Source organism: Podarcis filfolensis (genome assembly GCF_964270895.1).
Source record: "Podarcis filfolensis genome assembly, chromosome: 3".
Classification (NCBI taxonomy): domain Eukaryota; kingdom Metazoa; phylum Chordata; class Lepidosauria; order Squamata; family Lacertidae; genus Podarcis; species Podarcis filfolensis.
In genome coordinates, this window is record NC_139606.1 from 43368718 (window position 1) to 43386179 (window position 17462).

General features: G+C 43.3%; 1 protein-coding gene and 1 long non-coding RNA gene across 3 annotated transcripts; one reads left to right on the plus strand and one right to left on the minus strand.

The window, feature by feature from the left end:
- Nucleotides 1-612: 612 nt before the first annotated feature.
- Nucleotides 613-16073, minus strand: AKIRIN2 (akirin 2). Its single transcript, XM_083608449.1, has 5 exons — nucleotides 15352-16073; nucleotides 3407-3547; nucleotides 2531-2680; nucleotides 1561-1632; nucleotides 613-1292 (listed from the first exon to the last, which is right to left on the minus strand). The coding sequence occupies exons 1-5, from the start codon at nucleotides 15557-15559 to the stop codon at nucleotides 1282-1284; spliced, it is 582 nt and encodes a 193-aa protein (XP_083464575.1). The 5' UTR covers nucleotides 15560-16073; the 3' UTR covers nucleotides 613-1281.
- LOC310760263 lies at nucleotides 2687-10139 on the plus strand. 2 transcript variants are annotated; one of them, XR_014546866.1, is made up of 3 exons: nucleotides 2687-2965; nucleotides 7230-7405; nucleotides 9242-10139. It is a non-coding gene; the product is annotated as an uncharacterized lncRNA (long non-coding RNA). The 2 variants fall into 2 exon arrangements; XR_014546867.1 differs by lacking the exon at nucleotides 2687-2965 and having other exon boundaries at nucleotides 3554-7405; nucleotides 9242-9308; nucleotides 9805-9848.
- Nucleotides 16074-17462: the final 1389 nt, after the last annotated feature.

Sequence of the window (17462 nt, forward strand, 5' to 3'; positions counted from 1 at the left end):
GTCCCTGCTCCTGCCAACCTAGCAGTTCAAAAGCACATCAAACTGCAAGTAGATAAATAGCTACCGCTCCAGCGGGAAGGTAAACGGCGTTTCTGTGCACTGCTCTGGTTCGCCAGAAGCGGCTTGGTCATGCTGGCCACATGACCCAGAAGCTGTACGCAGGCTCCCTCGGCCAATAAAGCGAGATGAGTGCCGCAACCCCAGAGTCGGCCACGACTGGACCTAATTGGTCAGGGTCCATTGATACAAACAGGAATAGCAGACCTTCTAAAGGTGGGGTATGTTCCTCTTGGCAGTGCTTTCTACGTAGTTGTGAGTTTTTCAGACAGGGAAACCTTCCAAAAAGATGAAGGCAGGTTCTTCTAAAATCCTTATGGAAAGGAACTTTGGCTCATCTCAGATTTCTGAGGTTCAGTGAGTCATCCCCAAAGCTAACAGCTTCTGAAAGTCTGCCTCAGTCGGCAGCAGGCCAACTGACTATAAAAAGGAAGCTTTCTTAACCTCTGGTTTGGTCACTTTTTCTTCCTGATCTACCAGCTAACAGCTGCTCGAAGTTTCACTTATTTTATCCAAATGGTGACAAAATGCCACCTATATATTCAAACACACAGGTTAGAAGTAAATGTTTATTCTTTCAACTAAATTCCAGTACTACAAGGGCAGTAAAACAATGATACACTGAAAAATTGCAGCAATAAACATTTGTTAAAGACTGATAGAATAAATAAAACCTACAAAAATGAGAAATTATATAAACCCATTCTTAACCCCCCAAAAAGTCATGGAATACAGAAATGCCCTCCTTCACTATTTCACAGGCAGTACTGTGGGCTATTTGCTTTATATTTGTCCAGGAATTACATTCTAATTTAACTGTGAATATAGCTTTGCAGTGCACAGTTATGAAAACCACACTAACTTCAGTCAGAAGTGTCATTCTACACTTTTATTTACACAACCAGTGAAGGGCAGAGTTCTAGTACACCAGCTTTAATCCTTTTACTTTTCAAACTTATTAACATAAGCCAAATTGTAATGATACAGCAAATGAGACCACTGGTATTAACAGGTAGCAAAGGTCCACATCCAGGTGGTACTGACATCAGGGAGCACTCCAAAACCAGTTGCTGCATAAGAGTGGTTGCCACTGACAAAAGCTTGAAATAACCAGTGTATACAGAGGGGGGAAGGGGGAATATGGCATTGTTGCAAGTATTTAAAGGACAGCTTGCAACAATAGAACAGGGTTTCAGGGCTGCCCACATATGCAGAAAACATGATTCATGAAACATCTGAAAAGAGAAAGAAAGAATTGCATCAGGGAGAACAGCACACAAAATTCTACAATCAAACTCTAGCACTAAACTGCAACTTGCCTCAGCATACAGAAAGCCAATGTGTGGATCCTAGATTCCAGTGAGCAGAGCTCTGCTCACAGGATTCCCCCTACCCCCAACCTAAGAAGTGGGGGCAATTTCTGTGGCTCCCCACTCCCAATATGCTCAGGGATGGGGCGTTGGTCTCTCTGTGACAACATGGGCAATAGCTCAAAATACTTACAACTTGCAGGCTGTTCTCCATATCGTCGCATGATCTGGTCATGCGTGAACTTCACAAATGCGTCATACTGTTCTATAAGCAAGGAATATTCCAAGTGAATAATCAAATGTAACAATCGCTTGAAGAGACTTTACAGAACACAGCCAGTACAGGAAAAAGGAAGCACTCCACATTAAGCACACTACACTCTATTTGTGTCAGTTGGCGCTCTCTGCATTGTGCCTAAGCACCTGCTGACTTATTATCCCTTATAGCACTCTGTCTAGATGTAATAAAAGGAAGTCAGAGAAGGCATCACATCCTCCCTTTAACCCTTTCATCATTACATGTGGGCACAGATATTGTGGACTAAACAGGCGGCATCCAGCACACTCATGCCCTGATATCATCTGCCAGTAAAGTGGCATATTATCAGGTCTAAGTATTGTCATTTAAAAGCAGGCAGAGGATCATCAGATCCAAAGGTCAGCTTTCTACACAGGCAGTTAACCTAAACTAAAGCCCAGAGCAAATCGTGATGAGCATTTATGTTGGGAATGTTTTTAGTGCAACATGTGAGAACTCAAGTGGCTCAGCCAAGCCAAGCTACTTTTCCTGCTCAGCATCATGGTGCAGGAATACAGCTTGGTTAGTAATCATTTTGTGACTGCCATCCTACAGCAGGGGTGGGCAACCTGTGGTCCTCCAGATGCTGGACACAAACTCCCACCAGTCCTGGCCAGCATGGTCAATAGCCACAGATAAGAGCTGTTGTCCAGCAACATGTGGAGGATCCCTTCCCACGCGACAGCAGAAATATCTTGCAGGAAATTAAAAGGAACAGGATCAGCCCTACCTCCTCCAGATAGAGCCAACTCACAAGAACTCGGCTACAATTATTACTCAGGAGACAGAGATTTATTTGTAACAGCTCACTACTGACTAATGTATAATTACTGCAAGTTTCATGCACTGTTTATTTTTGTCATACCTGCAAGTTTTGTGGTCAAAATTTCTTCATACTCTTCACGGATTTTCTCTTCACGTTCTTTGAGCAAGCGTTCACATATCATTCCAACTTGTCTGAGAGTAAAGAGGGGCTGTTCTTTTTTCAGTGGCGATGATGCTGCAGATGAAGTACCTATGAAAAAGTATTTTCATAGGTAATTAAGGTATATTTTAGAGATCCTCCTAATTATTGATGAGTGCACAGAATACACTTGTAGCTGTTTTGAGGATCAGATTTTTGACCAGTGAGTGCAACCTCTGTCACAATCCAAAGCGATGTCAACTGTGCTTTATGTTTCCATAGATTTAAGTGTGTAACTTTCTCTGTATGATGGCTTTTGAAGACAGCAGTCTAAGTTAAGTGCCTGTCAATTATTTACAACAATATGTATTGGCAACATCTCAGAGTATCCACAAGGTAATTTGTCTGCAAACATATAAAATATGGCTTGATGTCCCATTTGCTAGTTACCCTTAAAAGTCAGGCAGAGGAATCTCTGCTGGCTTGCCAGCATGTATGTTGGCCTGTTTTGTTAAAATCTCCTCTCAGGCTGAATGAGATTCCCGTCCCTGGTATATAGTATGTCGCTCTTATTTTATACTCAACTTTTGGCACCCTTTTCAAAAAGGGTGGGCAACAGCCCATTTAAAAGTATATTATCTCAATGATTATCTGGAAGAGAGCAGATAAAGTTTCTTATGAATATGCTCTTATTTGTTTCCACTGTTCATATTAACAGAGTATATCTCCTCTTCAAATAAAACTCTTCCTTCCACAGAGTTTTTTCATAGTGACACGCATAACTTACCTAGGATCCAAATTATCAAATGTTATGCAAGTTTACTTTAAAAGTTTTACCTGGCAAAGCTGGTCCAGTAAGGAGAAATGCTTGTGACTGTGCATCAGTAGAACAACAGGGATCTGTTTGCTGAAAGTTTTCTAGGTGTCTCCTCTTCTGCATGCGTTTGTACTCCTGTTTTATATTGTACAGAATTTGCTCTAGAAAAAGGAAAACATATTCATTATGTTTCTGCTTATTAGTCTAGCAAAGATTTCAAAACCCAAACATGTTACATTGACTATATAAGTGCTGATTTACTATAGTATGCATCTTAGAAGTGTGGCTATGCAGTTCTGTCAAAACATTAAGAGCATTTAAGTAATTTTCAATGAATTACACGTTTTAAGAAGCTAAATTTATGCACCACAAAAGATAAAATTTTGTATTATAAACCCCAGCAATGTTCTTTCCCACACAAATTCCTAAGCAGCAACAGGTAGGGGGCCTAAATGGTTACTTCTAGCAAAGGTCTCTGTTAACAGAAAGGGAAATGATTGGAGATTGGAGCAAGGTGGAATGCAAGGGAGGGAATCAGCAAAACTTGCCTCCACACCCCTTTTGTTAGCAGAGAGGAACACTGAATCAAAGCTCCCTCGGGTAGTTGCACTCCACTCCACCCAATGTGGATCCACTACCAGCCTACTATGACCTCCACTTTGTCCTAAAAGAATAGTGAGAAAAATGACAGGTCCCAAGCGTTAAATTGCGAACCATCGTTCCATGACATAGATTTGGTGGCAGCTACATTCATTCCACCTCCCTGATTTAGTCCGGCTTTAAAGGCACTAGACAATCAACGACAAGTTCCATAAACACGTTGTCAGTACCTCCTTATTTCCTGCATGCTGACTCTGTGACTGGGCCACATATGCAAAATAATCTGTGCTGCTTTTCCAAAGTAGATCTGAATAATTATGCATCACATTATCTCATTAAACTTAACTAAGTATTACCATTAAAAACGTACATCACTATATGAGTTATAATTATTTTCTGAAATACTGCTGTACATTGAATGCACTACTGGCTTAAATGTGCACCATCCCCTACCATTATGGCTTCTCTCGATCTTATGATAATATTCTCTAGACTGCTGCCTGGTGGGCGAAAATGCATGCTCTCCCTTACAGATCTGCACTCTTCCCTGCACTTCACCAGAAAGAAACAAAAGGGGAAAGCAATCAGCCCTATCTACAGCACTTGCTTTGTGGGGCAAATGTAGTGAGACTGATTGTGTCTTTCTCCTCTCTTCATCTCTATCCCATGCGGAGGGGTATCCACAGAAGAAGCAAATGTTTGCCAGGAAGCATCTTTCTTAAGTCTCATGCAAGCACTTCTACAGAAATGCATCCCCAACACTGCTGGCAGGGGAGGAGTAATCTGAGTGCAGATTCTCTCTCCCCAGCATTCCAATTTCAGCTTGCAGGTCTTGCAGGGAAGACTTCCACATGTAAACTCAGAACACCAAGATGCACATGCCACCTTTAATTTCACCCCCTCCCCCACATCTGCCAGAATTCATCCTACTAGACTGTAGAATAATCTCCTTGCCACCAAAAGCCAATCTAGATTGCCCAGATTCTCTGCATGCCAGACACCATGGGGTATACTACTACCATCTCCTTTAAGGCAGTTAATATAGCCTCTTTTGCCTCATCTAGCCAGCTTGCAAATACCAACTGAGTACAGTGGTACCTCAGGTTACATACGCTTCAGGTTACAGACTCCACTAACCCGGAAATAATACCTTGGGTTAAGAACTTTGCTTCAGGATGCGAACAGAAATCGTGCTCCGGCGGCGTGGCAGCAGCAGGAGACCCCATTAGCTAAAGTGGTGCTTCAGGTTAAGAACAGTTTCAGGTTAAGAACGGACCTCCGGAACGAATTAAGTACTTAACCCGAGGTACCACTGTAAATATACAGAGTCACTTCCATTACTTGGGCGCGTTTGCTCATGTCCAACCTTGGAAACATTCCCAGATGGTTGTCTCATTATGGTACTTTTAAAAATGATTACTGTATCTCTTTTCTTTTTTGAAAAAACTTTCACTCTAAAAATCATAGAGTAACAGTAACTTCCTGATCTGCTATAAAGTCCCATGTAAGATGAAACCTGGCACTTTGCTAAGGCAACAATGAAAGAGTAGCAAAATCTGTTCCCTTGGAAAGGACAGCACAATATCTTCAACACCTCACCTAATAAGTAAAGTTGCACAGGATTCAAACCAGTTTAAGATATACAGTACAATACAGATCCATTTCTCCTAATTTGTATACCGCCTTTTTATTTTACTATACCCACAGCTGTTTACAAGCTCAAGAAACAAAGTATGTACACCTTATAACAATCTAATCCAATACAAAAATGTGATAATAAAACATAACTTTAAAATAAGCAACTTATAGCAAATAAAGTAATATTCAACAATTCATTAGAATAGTCATTCCAGTCTACAGCAAGAGTGGCTAACCTGTGGCCCACCACAGGTTGGGACTCCCAAACCCACCAGCGTGGCAGTGGTTAGAAATGGGAGTTGTAGCCAACAACATTTGGAGAAACATGGGTTAGCCAAACCCTGATAAGAGCGGGATTTGAGAAGTTCAAGCTATCAAGTATCTACTAGTTAGACAAAAATTAAAATAAAATAATGGAATGCTTGTTTTGTTCACATTAAGAAACGTCCTTTTTTTTTTACATTTAGCATCTGAATCCCTAACTCCTTCTAAACCTTCAATAGATTGAATCCATGCCTAATCTCACACTGTGAAAACTATCCCCCCTTTTGCATTCAGTATTTGTTCCCATTAAAAAATAAATAAATCCATATATTGCTTTTGAAAAATGTCAGCTAATACCTGTATGTAGAAGAAGTGAAACTGACTATTTTCACTTTTTGGGACACTACACAGAAAATATCAAGAGGCTGCATTAGTCCAATCCAGGGGTGCCCATTTCCCCCCCAAAGCAGGCCAGATTTGACGAAATGAGCATGCGTGAGGGCCGACCAGACCTTTTTTTAGGATTGAAGTTGTTGAGTTTTTTTAGGATTTTACCCCAGGAGACAGGATATAAAAGAAGGTGTAATCTAAAGAACAGTTAACAAGCATCCCTGAATCATGCCTTGGAGGCAGAAACCGAAGGAGGCTGTGGAATGCTGGTCCCAGTAGTCTAGTCCTTTTCAACAACCAATAGTACATTATTTCTTTCTTTGGAGTATGCTTCTCATATAGGAAACTATCATCACTAAAGAAGCATATTCACTTTCAATGTTGTATTTAAGCTAATGTTGTTTAAATAATATTTAAATCTAATTTTTAAATTGTTAGCTGTTTCCATACTTACTTTCTTGTCATACTGTAAGCATAGTTTCAATGTCATGGTAGCATAGCTGACACAAGGCCCAAAATACCCAAGATATTGTCACTGTCAGCCAAGGTAGTGTAGTAGATAAGAATGTTGGGAGTAAGACCTAGGAGAGACCAGGTCTTATAACCCCCCACCTAGCCATGAAGCTCAGAGTCCAGCTCACATCTACTACCCCAAACTATAGATTAGTGGGAACCTGCAGGCTGCCACCAACTTGCAAAAACTTTGTTTTTCAGTTATTATTTTTTGCCACCATGCTGAGCTACACCAAGGTTTGCCTGACCATGTTGTCCGAACCATGGCTTGTGGTTAAGCGTTGTCTTCACCAACCACAAACTAGCCACAAATAAATCTAAGACAAATAACCAGGACTGCCCAAACTCTTAGATTGGATTTGAGTGTCAAGGAATTACAAAGTCCAGTATTTACGCTCAAATGCTGAGAACGACCATTATGATTATCTTTGAGTTTAGATTTACTGCCACTGCTGGGCTTGACAAACCTGAAGTTCAAAAGCTAGTCGCTTTAAACAAGGTACTGCCAAGAAAGGGGAAAAAATATTCATATCAACAACCATGATCCAGGGGCTCCACCTGTGACTGATATGAGCCCCAACAAAAAAAGAAATTATCCACAAATGGAACAGCAGGTAAACGGTGCATTCAAAGACCTGTGCTGGAATGAAAACTATGTGCTGATGAGAGTCCTGAGTGTAGGGGGGAGTCTCCACACACACACATTCAGTGGAGCAATCCAGAGCATCCAGATCAGCCCTTGTTGGATTAAGGTTCAGGTGACCAACTTTATGTTGAAAGAAATATTGCAAATTACAGTTTTCCATCTTCCTTTAAGTTCTTAAATGTCTTGCCACTTCAAATTGTGTTGATCCAATAAAAACAGACAGAAGTCTATTTTCCATTATAGAGTAATATGAACAGAATAATCCAGAAGGTGAGGAGGAAGTAAAAAATCCACCCCAACCCCCCAAAACAGGCAGAACTGGGAAATCCCCAACCAAATATTCTGCTAAAAGCAGTAAATCCTAGGGTTTGATCCAAAGCTGTCCATGTGCAAGCCAAATGGACTTCTGCTTGCGCAACAAGACTTCACTTTCCTCTCCTTCCCTTGCAGTTCTCCGCATGCCCTCAAAATCTGATCAGGGGGGTTGGGGGAGTGCAGGGGGCAGCAGATGACTCTAAAGCCCAATTGTGCAAGTGGAAGTCCACTCACACATTGGATTCCACCCCTAATCTCCCAAAAGAATAATGCGGATTATATTCATATTTCCACTCTGGCTCAATAACCTCTGTTAAACAACAGAAGATGATGCAACAATAATTGTTACTTCTATTACACTAAGGGCATTCCACGGAATACGGACTGGATACATGGTAGCAAAACCTTTTACATAATACTGATCTTTAACTAGTGGGCTCAAACTCAAGTTGGTCACACTAGCAACATAAACCAAAAAAAATTTCCTTTTTGGGTTAGTGATATTTTTTCTTCTTTTAAGCAGAGAAAGAGGAAAAACAGAAAAGACCAAAAAAGTACTAAAAATAGTTTTCGTGGTTTGCTAGTACACTGAGATATTAAAGATATTTAAAATGTTTGGAATGTTACGGCTACTGAAAGCTGCCACTGATATATCCACATGCTTCTCAAGTTCTCACTAGTGTTACCTCTTCCTGTAATTTAGGAATAACATTATACCAGCACATCAACTGTACCAGCTCTGCCATCTTCGTATTTGTGGTTTGAAATGTAGGACAGTTCAAAAAGGACACCGCAGGATAAGCATGGATCATATCATATGAAGTCATATTTTAATTTGCTCAAAAAAAAATATTATGGATAGCATTGAATAAATGCCCCAAATGTACTCTCCCAAATGCCCATATGTACACCAAAGGCTTCGTGAGTAGCATCTAAATGTATAAACATTAAGGAAGTATGTGTTCAAGATGACTGGGCAAGTGTGTTGCTCAGTCTAGGATGGCTCTGTCATGCAAGCAGGTCATCAAGTGATGGATAGGCACATGGGTAGGCAAACTAAGGCCGGGGGGGGGGGGCGCGGATCCAGCCCAATCACCTTCTAAATCCAGCCTGCGGGTGGTCCAGGAATCAGCGTGTTTTTACATGAGTAGAATGTGTGCTTTTATTTAAAATGCATCTCTGGGTTATTTGTGGGGCATAGGAATTCGTTCATTCCCCCCCCCCCCAAAAAATACACAAGGTCTGAGGGACAGTGGACCGGCCCCCTGCTGAAAAAGTTTGCTGACCCCTGCACTTACATGTGAACCACCTTAAGAGGCGGAGTATTAGCACTGGTCAAAGTCAGAAACTACATACCAGATGACCCAACTATTAAAATAGCATTGTTTTAAGCATCTATTCACTTAGTTTTCATTAAGGTGACAAATTTGTGTCTGGGCTGTAACTTCTTTAGACTGTATGACTGACTGACACATTTTTTTCTATGGAGATGCAATCTTAGGACATCTCGACAGACAAGACTTACCGGACTTCAATCGAAGTGTGGCAAGTCCCAGGTAAGTGTCTATATAGAGCTGAGGAATCTATGACCCTCCAAATGTTGCTGAGCTACAAATCCCATCACACCGACCACTGGCTATGCTGGCTGGGGACGATGGAACAGTTGAAGGGCCACAGGTTTCCCTCTCAAATGTAGAAGATTGAAGGAGCAGGCATGTGATTCCTTAACATTAATCTCTACTGATAAAGCCCAGACTGAAGTTTAGTATCAAGATGCTACTATGGCAAGTGATCTTATACTTTTTTAGTTATTTGGATTTTATACTAAAGTCTATGAACAGGAATGCTACAGGTGTCTGCATTGGTATTAAACCTAGATGTACAAACAGACCATTTAACCAAAACATAGCTAGAAATTCCCAGATGGGAAAAAGCTCTATAGCTCCCCAAGATAAAAAGTACTTTTCCCACCATGATTGCTCCAAGTAAATACACTGCACACCAAAATTACATCTTTGTCATACAGGTTTTAAGATATGCAATTTCTTTCAGACATGTACAAGTATAAAAATTGTAGAGAAAAGGCCAATTCAGCAGCTGTCCAAACAATGTTTAAAACTCTTTGATACAATATTTACTCTGAATGTTTCCCTTCTCCTCTCCTACCAATAAAGCACTTATTTACCTATTCAAAACAGCTGGTGGCTCATTTTTTTTAGTGACACACCCACCAACTCCAAAGCTAGATTTTCTTCCTTAATTAAGCATGATTGGCCCAAATCAATGTTTACATTGGCATAGATCCAAACATGCCTTGTGTGAACAGAAAGGTATTTCTGCTTGTGCAATGTACCCCAGTAATAATTCTGTTTCCTCATCCTGTTACAAGCCTACCGTATTTTTCCCTCTATAACACGCAGATTTTTTCTCCTAAAAAGGAAGGGGAAATGTCTGTGCGTGTTATTGAGCGAATGTGTGGTCCCTGGAGCCAAATGGCAAAAAAAATCAGGCAAAAATCAAATCGCGCGTCTCGGAGAAGGGAAACGTGAAAAGAGGAAGTGGCTGCTTTCCTGCATTCTGCCTCAGGGTCTTACTGCCCACCCGCCTCTGTTTCCTTGCTGTGTTTGCTCAAAGGGAACAAAGAGCAGGGAAAGCCCCTCCCCTCCAGGCAAGCAGAGTGTCGTCTCTGTGCTCAGGTGCTGCTGAAAACATGCAGGGGGGGGGGGAGAGAGAGAGAGAGAGAGAGAGACAGAGAGAGAGAGAGTAGGTGAGGGAAAACTTTTGCCTTCCTTTCCTCCCTCCCGTTATACCCCTCTCCTGCATTCTTAGCCAGCTGCTTCTCTGCACACCCCTCTCGTGCTCCTTGTCCATTCTGTATTTTTCCTTCCTTCCCCACTTAAAATGTGGTTAAAAAGCATGGATCCACATGGATCCTCAGGATCTTTGCATTGGGTCACCCCAAATTCACCATCAGATCACATAGCATGTCCATGGCTACAGCCTGCCCCCCAAAAATCACACACGCACTGTTGCCTGGGCCTGCAATGGTGCAAAAATGTGGTTAAAAAGCATGGATCCACATGGATCCTCAGGATCTTTGCATTGGGTCACCCCAAATTCACCATCAGATCACATAGCATGTCCATGGCTACAGCCTGCCCCCCCCAAATCACGCACCCACTGTTGCCTGGGGCTGCAATGGTGCAAAAACGTGGTTACAAAACATGGATCCTCAGGATCTTTGCATTGGGTCACCCCAAATTCACCATCAGAGCACATAGCATGTCCATGGCTACAGCCTGCCCCCCCCCAAAATCACACACCCACTGTTGCCTGGGGCTGCAATGGTGCAAAAACGTGGTTACAAAGCATGGATCCACAGGGATTCTCAGGATTTTTGCATTGGGTCGCCCCAAATTCACCATCAGATCACATGTCTGTGGCCACAGTATGAAGCACAAAAATGATACATCCACTGTTTCATTCAGAATGTTTTTTCCCTTGTTTTCCTCCTCTAAAAACGATGTGCGTGTTATGGTCAGGTGCGTGTTATCGAGCGAAAAATACGGTATATGCCCCATTCCAAGCCATTCTAAGAGGCTCTGTAAATCCTCAGGAACAGCTTGGTTGGCTGTGTGCAAGGGGTAGGAATGGGGAGAGGAGGGGGGTGGGGAGAGACAGAACACCCCATTGCACCAGTCCATTGTTCTTCTCAAGATCCAACCTCCTAAATTCAGGGGGAAATTGAGACCTGAAATGCTGTACATTGAACTGCTTTTAACAAACCAATTCCTATAGCCAATTAGATTACTCAGTCTACTGTCTGATGCATGAGCTAATATGCTGACACAGCAACTCTGAGAAATGAGCAGAAGATGACAGAACTGATGTAAGGACCAAACTTCTCTTGCTGGGCTAATGCAGCAACTCGACCCCAGTCCAATGCAGCTGATGGTGTGGGGTCGTAACATTTTTATACATGAAAAACCTATTGTTACATTTTTCAATGGAAAAAACTCCACTTTAAGAATGCATTCATAGAATTAGTTAGTAACATAACTAATGAATACAATACAAATTCAAATCTGCCAGCTAGAATGGATATACTAGTTTAAATCTGAAATCTAAGTTGCAATTAACTTTTTCATGTGGCTATTCATAGACAAAATATTTTATGTGCATAATTTTTCATGCATGCTGAAACTTAATACTTTACAATGCTTTCATTTCATTTATTAAAATATAAATAATGCAAAGGAATTATATGTCATTCAGCTATCACGCCAGAATTCAAGTAAAAATAATTTCCAAGTAAGCCAAGGGTGGAAAACCCTTTTCATATTAAGGGCCACTGACCCATGGGAAAATCCAACCATGGAGGCCACTGCTAGTGATACGCAGTTAGCACTTCATTATCTTTCTGCCACCCCATCTCTACTTCTATATTTTGTCTTATGAATCTACCTGCACTATGTTCCACTAGCTCTGGGAGTGCATTTGCTGGGGACAAGTGTGCGAGCCTTCTTGGTGGCAGCACTCAGATAATGGAAATCCCCTCTAAAAGAGGTTGATGTTTGAGTTTTAGGAAAGCAGTAATGATTTCAATCTGTTCCAACAAGCCTTCCTATTGAGTGGTGTATTTAGACTGCCCTAGTTGTTAGATGCCCTTTCATGCTGCAGTTTTAACTTGTTTAATTAAAATACTGTATTTTTGTTGTCATGTTTCTGATCTAGATGCCTCCTTGGGAGCCTAAAGGCAGGGTAGAAATGATCTAAAATAATATTTTTAAAAGCTTAAGTCAAATAAACACACAAAGTCAGCTTTCAATCAATTAGGGCAACAAAAAATTTCCAATAAAACCCACATCACTGAGTACTGCCACTACTGATGGCAACACACAAGTGGTACCTGTGTTCCGTATAAAATAGCTGTATTCCATGAAACTTTGTTGCCCTTAACAGAACCAGCAACAACTAACATTGCAGAACACAAAAGTCATTCAGGGTGTCTCCTGAATGTAAAGGTATTTAGTACCCTTATCAATGCTTATTAAAAGCAACCAAACCCACATCCTATTATGACAGCACTGCAACCAATCCTTACATCACACCTATGTAAGAAAGTCTACTTAACTGTCTTAACAGTTCAATGTTCTTGAACTGTACATATAGGAATATCTGATGTGCAACCTGATCTTTTAAATCTTTTGCTAAATTAGTATAACCTAATGTTTGCTAGATTACTGTAACTCATCAATAGACAATTTAATTCATCCTCTTGCATAGAAAAACAGGCACATATCTGAGGCCCTTATTGTCATGCTTTAATTTACAGACTAGTTGGATTAAACACATGCCCGTTTCTGAAACCGGAAACATACAATAAATAAATTCCACAAATCATTGTATTTCTTGTGGAGTAAGGCATTACAAATCTAGGTTATTTCATCCCCAAGTTATTATTGGACAATTTGAACAAAGTCACAAGAATTTACACAGAAGCCCCACATTGTGAAGATTTACTTAAAACTAAATACTGCTGAATGACAAATCTCCAAATAATTTTGAAACAGACCTCTATGTGGAATTATTGGTCTTTAGTCTCAATTAGCATCTAAGGAAGATCATCTAAGTGTTTAAACACCTAGTTTTATACTTTTTTCTGGGTTTTTCAGCAGCACTGCACTTTTCAAGAGGATATGTGCTCCTAAACCACTAATGCCTTCAAACTGCAGCTCCTTGACATGCCCAGCTGTTCACATCACTAAATCAATTTTAAACCCACATTTACATTAAATATTCATTGCATGGATACTTCTACCTCCAGTGAAGTCACCAATCATAAATGTAGCATTTAACTAACACAACCTTGGTTCCTGCTTACACATTTAGCAATTTTTAGCTACTTTATGATTCAAACTAAACTGCAATCCTGAATACATGCTCCACTAACATAATTTACTAATGAGAAAGGTGTTAATTTAACTACCACACTTTGTTAACCCTATTCAAATCAAATGTAGTCTACCAGGTTTTAACAGGAGATGGCTATGGTCCCAGACATTTCAGCATATCATCTCTCACAAGTGAGATTATCTATACAATGGGAAGACCAACATAATTTGAAGCAAGTTATTGTAGACATACCAAGATGCAAGATTTAAGGGCTAATTTAAATATTCATATTTCCATGTGACAGCAAGCATTCTGTAATTAATGTGGCTTACACAGATCAACTTCTTACTATATGAAAACACAAGCTCTTGGGAAATGAAAGCTTAATAAAAACCTGCAAATTACTATGCCTGCTATCTCAGATAATCTTCAGACCCAAATGCCACATCCATATATGCAAAATAAACTGAAGATAATGGTCCCTACATTCATTAATTACTTGAAAACTGGGGGAGGGGGTGAAGACGACAAAATGATTGGGGGGAGGATGAACTCTATATATGGAATAAGATTTCGAATAGATCCAGTTAGTGGAATCCACACTCTGGGCCAACCATGTAAATACCTTCAGAGGTGTAATTCAATGAAACCTGATCCTGCAATTTATTCATTAGGTCTTGGGGTGCAGGAGGAAGAAGAGACAGGTTATCACTTTAACATTTCTGGTGAAGTGACATTGAAATGCATTCTCATCCTTACTAAGAGATGTTCAACAGCCACTGCCTTATTACAGCTTCTTACAAGAACGCCTTTATTGATTTGAGCCCCCGCGGAGACGTGAACAATACCCGGCTCAATACTGGAAGGAGGTGGGGTGGGGTGGGGGAGAGAAATGCAATTCTTATGGTGGAACCGGCCCCTGCCGTCGCGCAAGCAGTCCACCTTGGGTGATTGATGACAGGCCCCGCTCCGTCCCTCTCCCTGCCCTCCCCCGGTGTTTGAACGGGAAGGCGGAGGCACGGCCGCCTCGGCTCAGGCAACATACGCCCAAGAGTTTAATGGCTGCAACAAATCGATCGCCTGCACCGGGGAGGAGAGAAAGAAGGGCAGAGAGACGGAGAAAGAGACAGACACACATTTCTCCCGGCCAAGATCCCGCCTCCCTCGCGATATAATTTCTCGGTTCCTCTTTCTCTCCGCACACATACAATTACCCCCGTCAAACGCCAAGGAGCCAAGCAGCCCTCTCTCCCCCAAGGGGGGTGGGGGGGAGGAAGGTGCGGTGCTGAATAGAGAAATTCCCCTTTCCCAGACGCAGCCCGGCGGGGCTGAGTCTCCCCGCCCCTCTTCGCCCATTACACCGGCTCAGCCCCATTATCAACCCCCTTTCTGCGGCCTCTCCCGTATCGCTGCCACTTCCCCGCCCCCACCGCGGCGAGAGCGGCCATTTCCATTGTGCCGACTCCGCGGCGAAAGCGAAGCCAAAGGAGGTGGGGGGGAGAAGAAAGGGGGGGACAGAGAAGGGAGGTGGCTGGGAAGAGAAAGCGGGGCGACGGGGGAGAAGCCAAGCGGACTCATGAAAAGCAAGCCAAGAAAGGGGGGAGGCGGCGGAGGCGGCCTTCGCCCCTTATCCTAGAGTGTCTCTCTCTCTCTCTGCCCCCCCCGCCGTGCCCCGCCCTAGGCGCCCCTCGGGGCCCCGCTTACCTGTGGTGAGGCGAGTGGACACTTCCCCGAAGGGCGAAGGCTCCATGCGCAGGTATTTCTGCGGGGACGAGGCGAAGGAGGCCGCGGAGGAAGAGGAGGCGGCGGCCGCCGAAGCGGACAAAGGGGCGCAGCGCCGCCGCTTCGGCGAGGCCGGGCTCAGGAGCGGGTCGAAATCCAGAGTCCTTTTTAGGGTGGCGCCGCAGGCCATGGCGGAGGTGGAGGAAGACGAGGACGAAGAGGCTGAGGGAGCGGAGCCGGCTGGGCCTTCGCCACCGAGAGAGAGAGAGCGGGGCCGGAAGGAGCTGACGAGACCGGGGGGGAAGGAGGGAACGGAGGAGGAGGGGGGCGGAGGAGGCGCTTCAGGCGCTGCCTCGCCGCGTCAGGCTCGGGGTCGCCACTGCTACGCGCCTCCTGGGCTTTTCTGCTGCCTGCCGGCCGCCGGCTCCGCCTGCGTCTCCAGGGAGCGGCCCGGAGCTCTCGGCCCGGCTCGGCTGGACTCGTCGGCTCCGCCCGCGGAAAATCCTCCCCGGGCCGAATCCGGGAGGGTGTCTAGGCCGGTGGGAGCGGCACGACGGGAGGCTACCCGGCCTGAGGCCGCCGATGACGAGAGATAGCCGCGGCGGGAGCTGCCGTGCGCCTCTGTGACTCTTCCACACCAGCAATATGGCGTCAATAACAACGCCGCTGATTCAAAAAACCATCCCTCGCCGACGCGCCTGCGCGGCACGGGGGTGGCGCCCGCCGCAAAGGTTCAGGGGAGTTGTGGTTCTCTCAGGGTCACCTCCCGGCGTTTGAGGCAAGGGCGCAGGAGGGGAGCGGAGAACTACGTTTCCCGTCGTTCTTCGCGCTAAGGACTTGACTTCCGGGTGGAATTTAAATCCCCGCAGAGAACCCTGTACCTCAGGAATGCGAGTGAAACGGGGTGAAGGAGTGGAAGCGGTCTCCTTAATATGGGGAGTAGCAGGAAAGGAGCCGGGCAGCGGGGAAAGGAGCTTAGTTTGCGGAAATTATAAATGGCTGATGGTACTTAATTATAACATCAGCCATAATAACACCTGGTCCAGAAGAAAGGGCGTTTCGTTCAGCTATCTCTGAAACACTGAAGTAGATTGTGGGGAAAGATGAATGAATGAAAGAACAAGAAAAAATCCCCGAAAGGAAGAAATTCGCATTTATAATACTCTTCTTGACTGTGCTCCAGCTTGTGGGGTGGGGAGAAAAAACTGTCGTGTCTAATGGCTTCACCGTTCTAGACAACACTTTGTATTAAAGGAAATAAATCACACATACAGCTCTAAAAATGTTTGAATTTAAATGCCAATAGTGACTGAAATATATCCAAATATATGTGAAAACAAACATTTGATTCTCAAAAGCATTAATAATTATACAGATAGAAAACCATGGTGTGCCTGTAAATTGATTTCTTTGAATGATAACACAATGGTGTGTTTTTTAAGGCCAGCCAAGAGCAGCAGATCCTCCACCCCCATCCCGAGAAACATCACTCTGTTTTGGGGCTCTAGTGAGTGATTATAGAACCTACCATCTTACTCTGGAAAAGATGATAGCATGTAACAATTGATCACATTTTACAAAGGCTCTCTCAGTAATACAGTAAACCTGAAAAGTAGCCCAAAATTAGCATCCCCATATTGCAGTTGAGAAGTGAATATTTTGATTTGAAGAGTTAATATCTATACCACTTTATGAGAGAGAGTGGTAAGCTTCCCCATGGTCACGTAGTGAATTTAAGCTGGGGAAAACATTTTAAGTCAGAGACTTCCTGGTTCTTGCCCACCGTTCTATTCAAGGAAAGAGCTATGGTTTTCTGAAGTGGAATATAGAAAGGGCCACTTAATCTTCTCAAATCAAACTAACTACATAGGGTGCATCCGTTGCATCATAACAGCCAGGCTGGAAGGCAGTGTGGCAAGCCTGGAGCTGGCACAGCAGTCGGGCTTGATGCTTTCAAGAGGTGACCGTGGGGCAGACTCGAGATCCAGCAGTTCCTAGCTCAGTCCCCACCCCTGGAATCAACATTTTTTCCCCTCCCTCTCCCATGCCACTAGAACTCATAGAATCGTAGAGTTGGAAGGGATCCTGAGGAT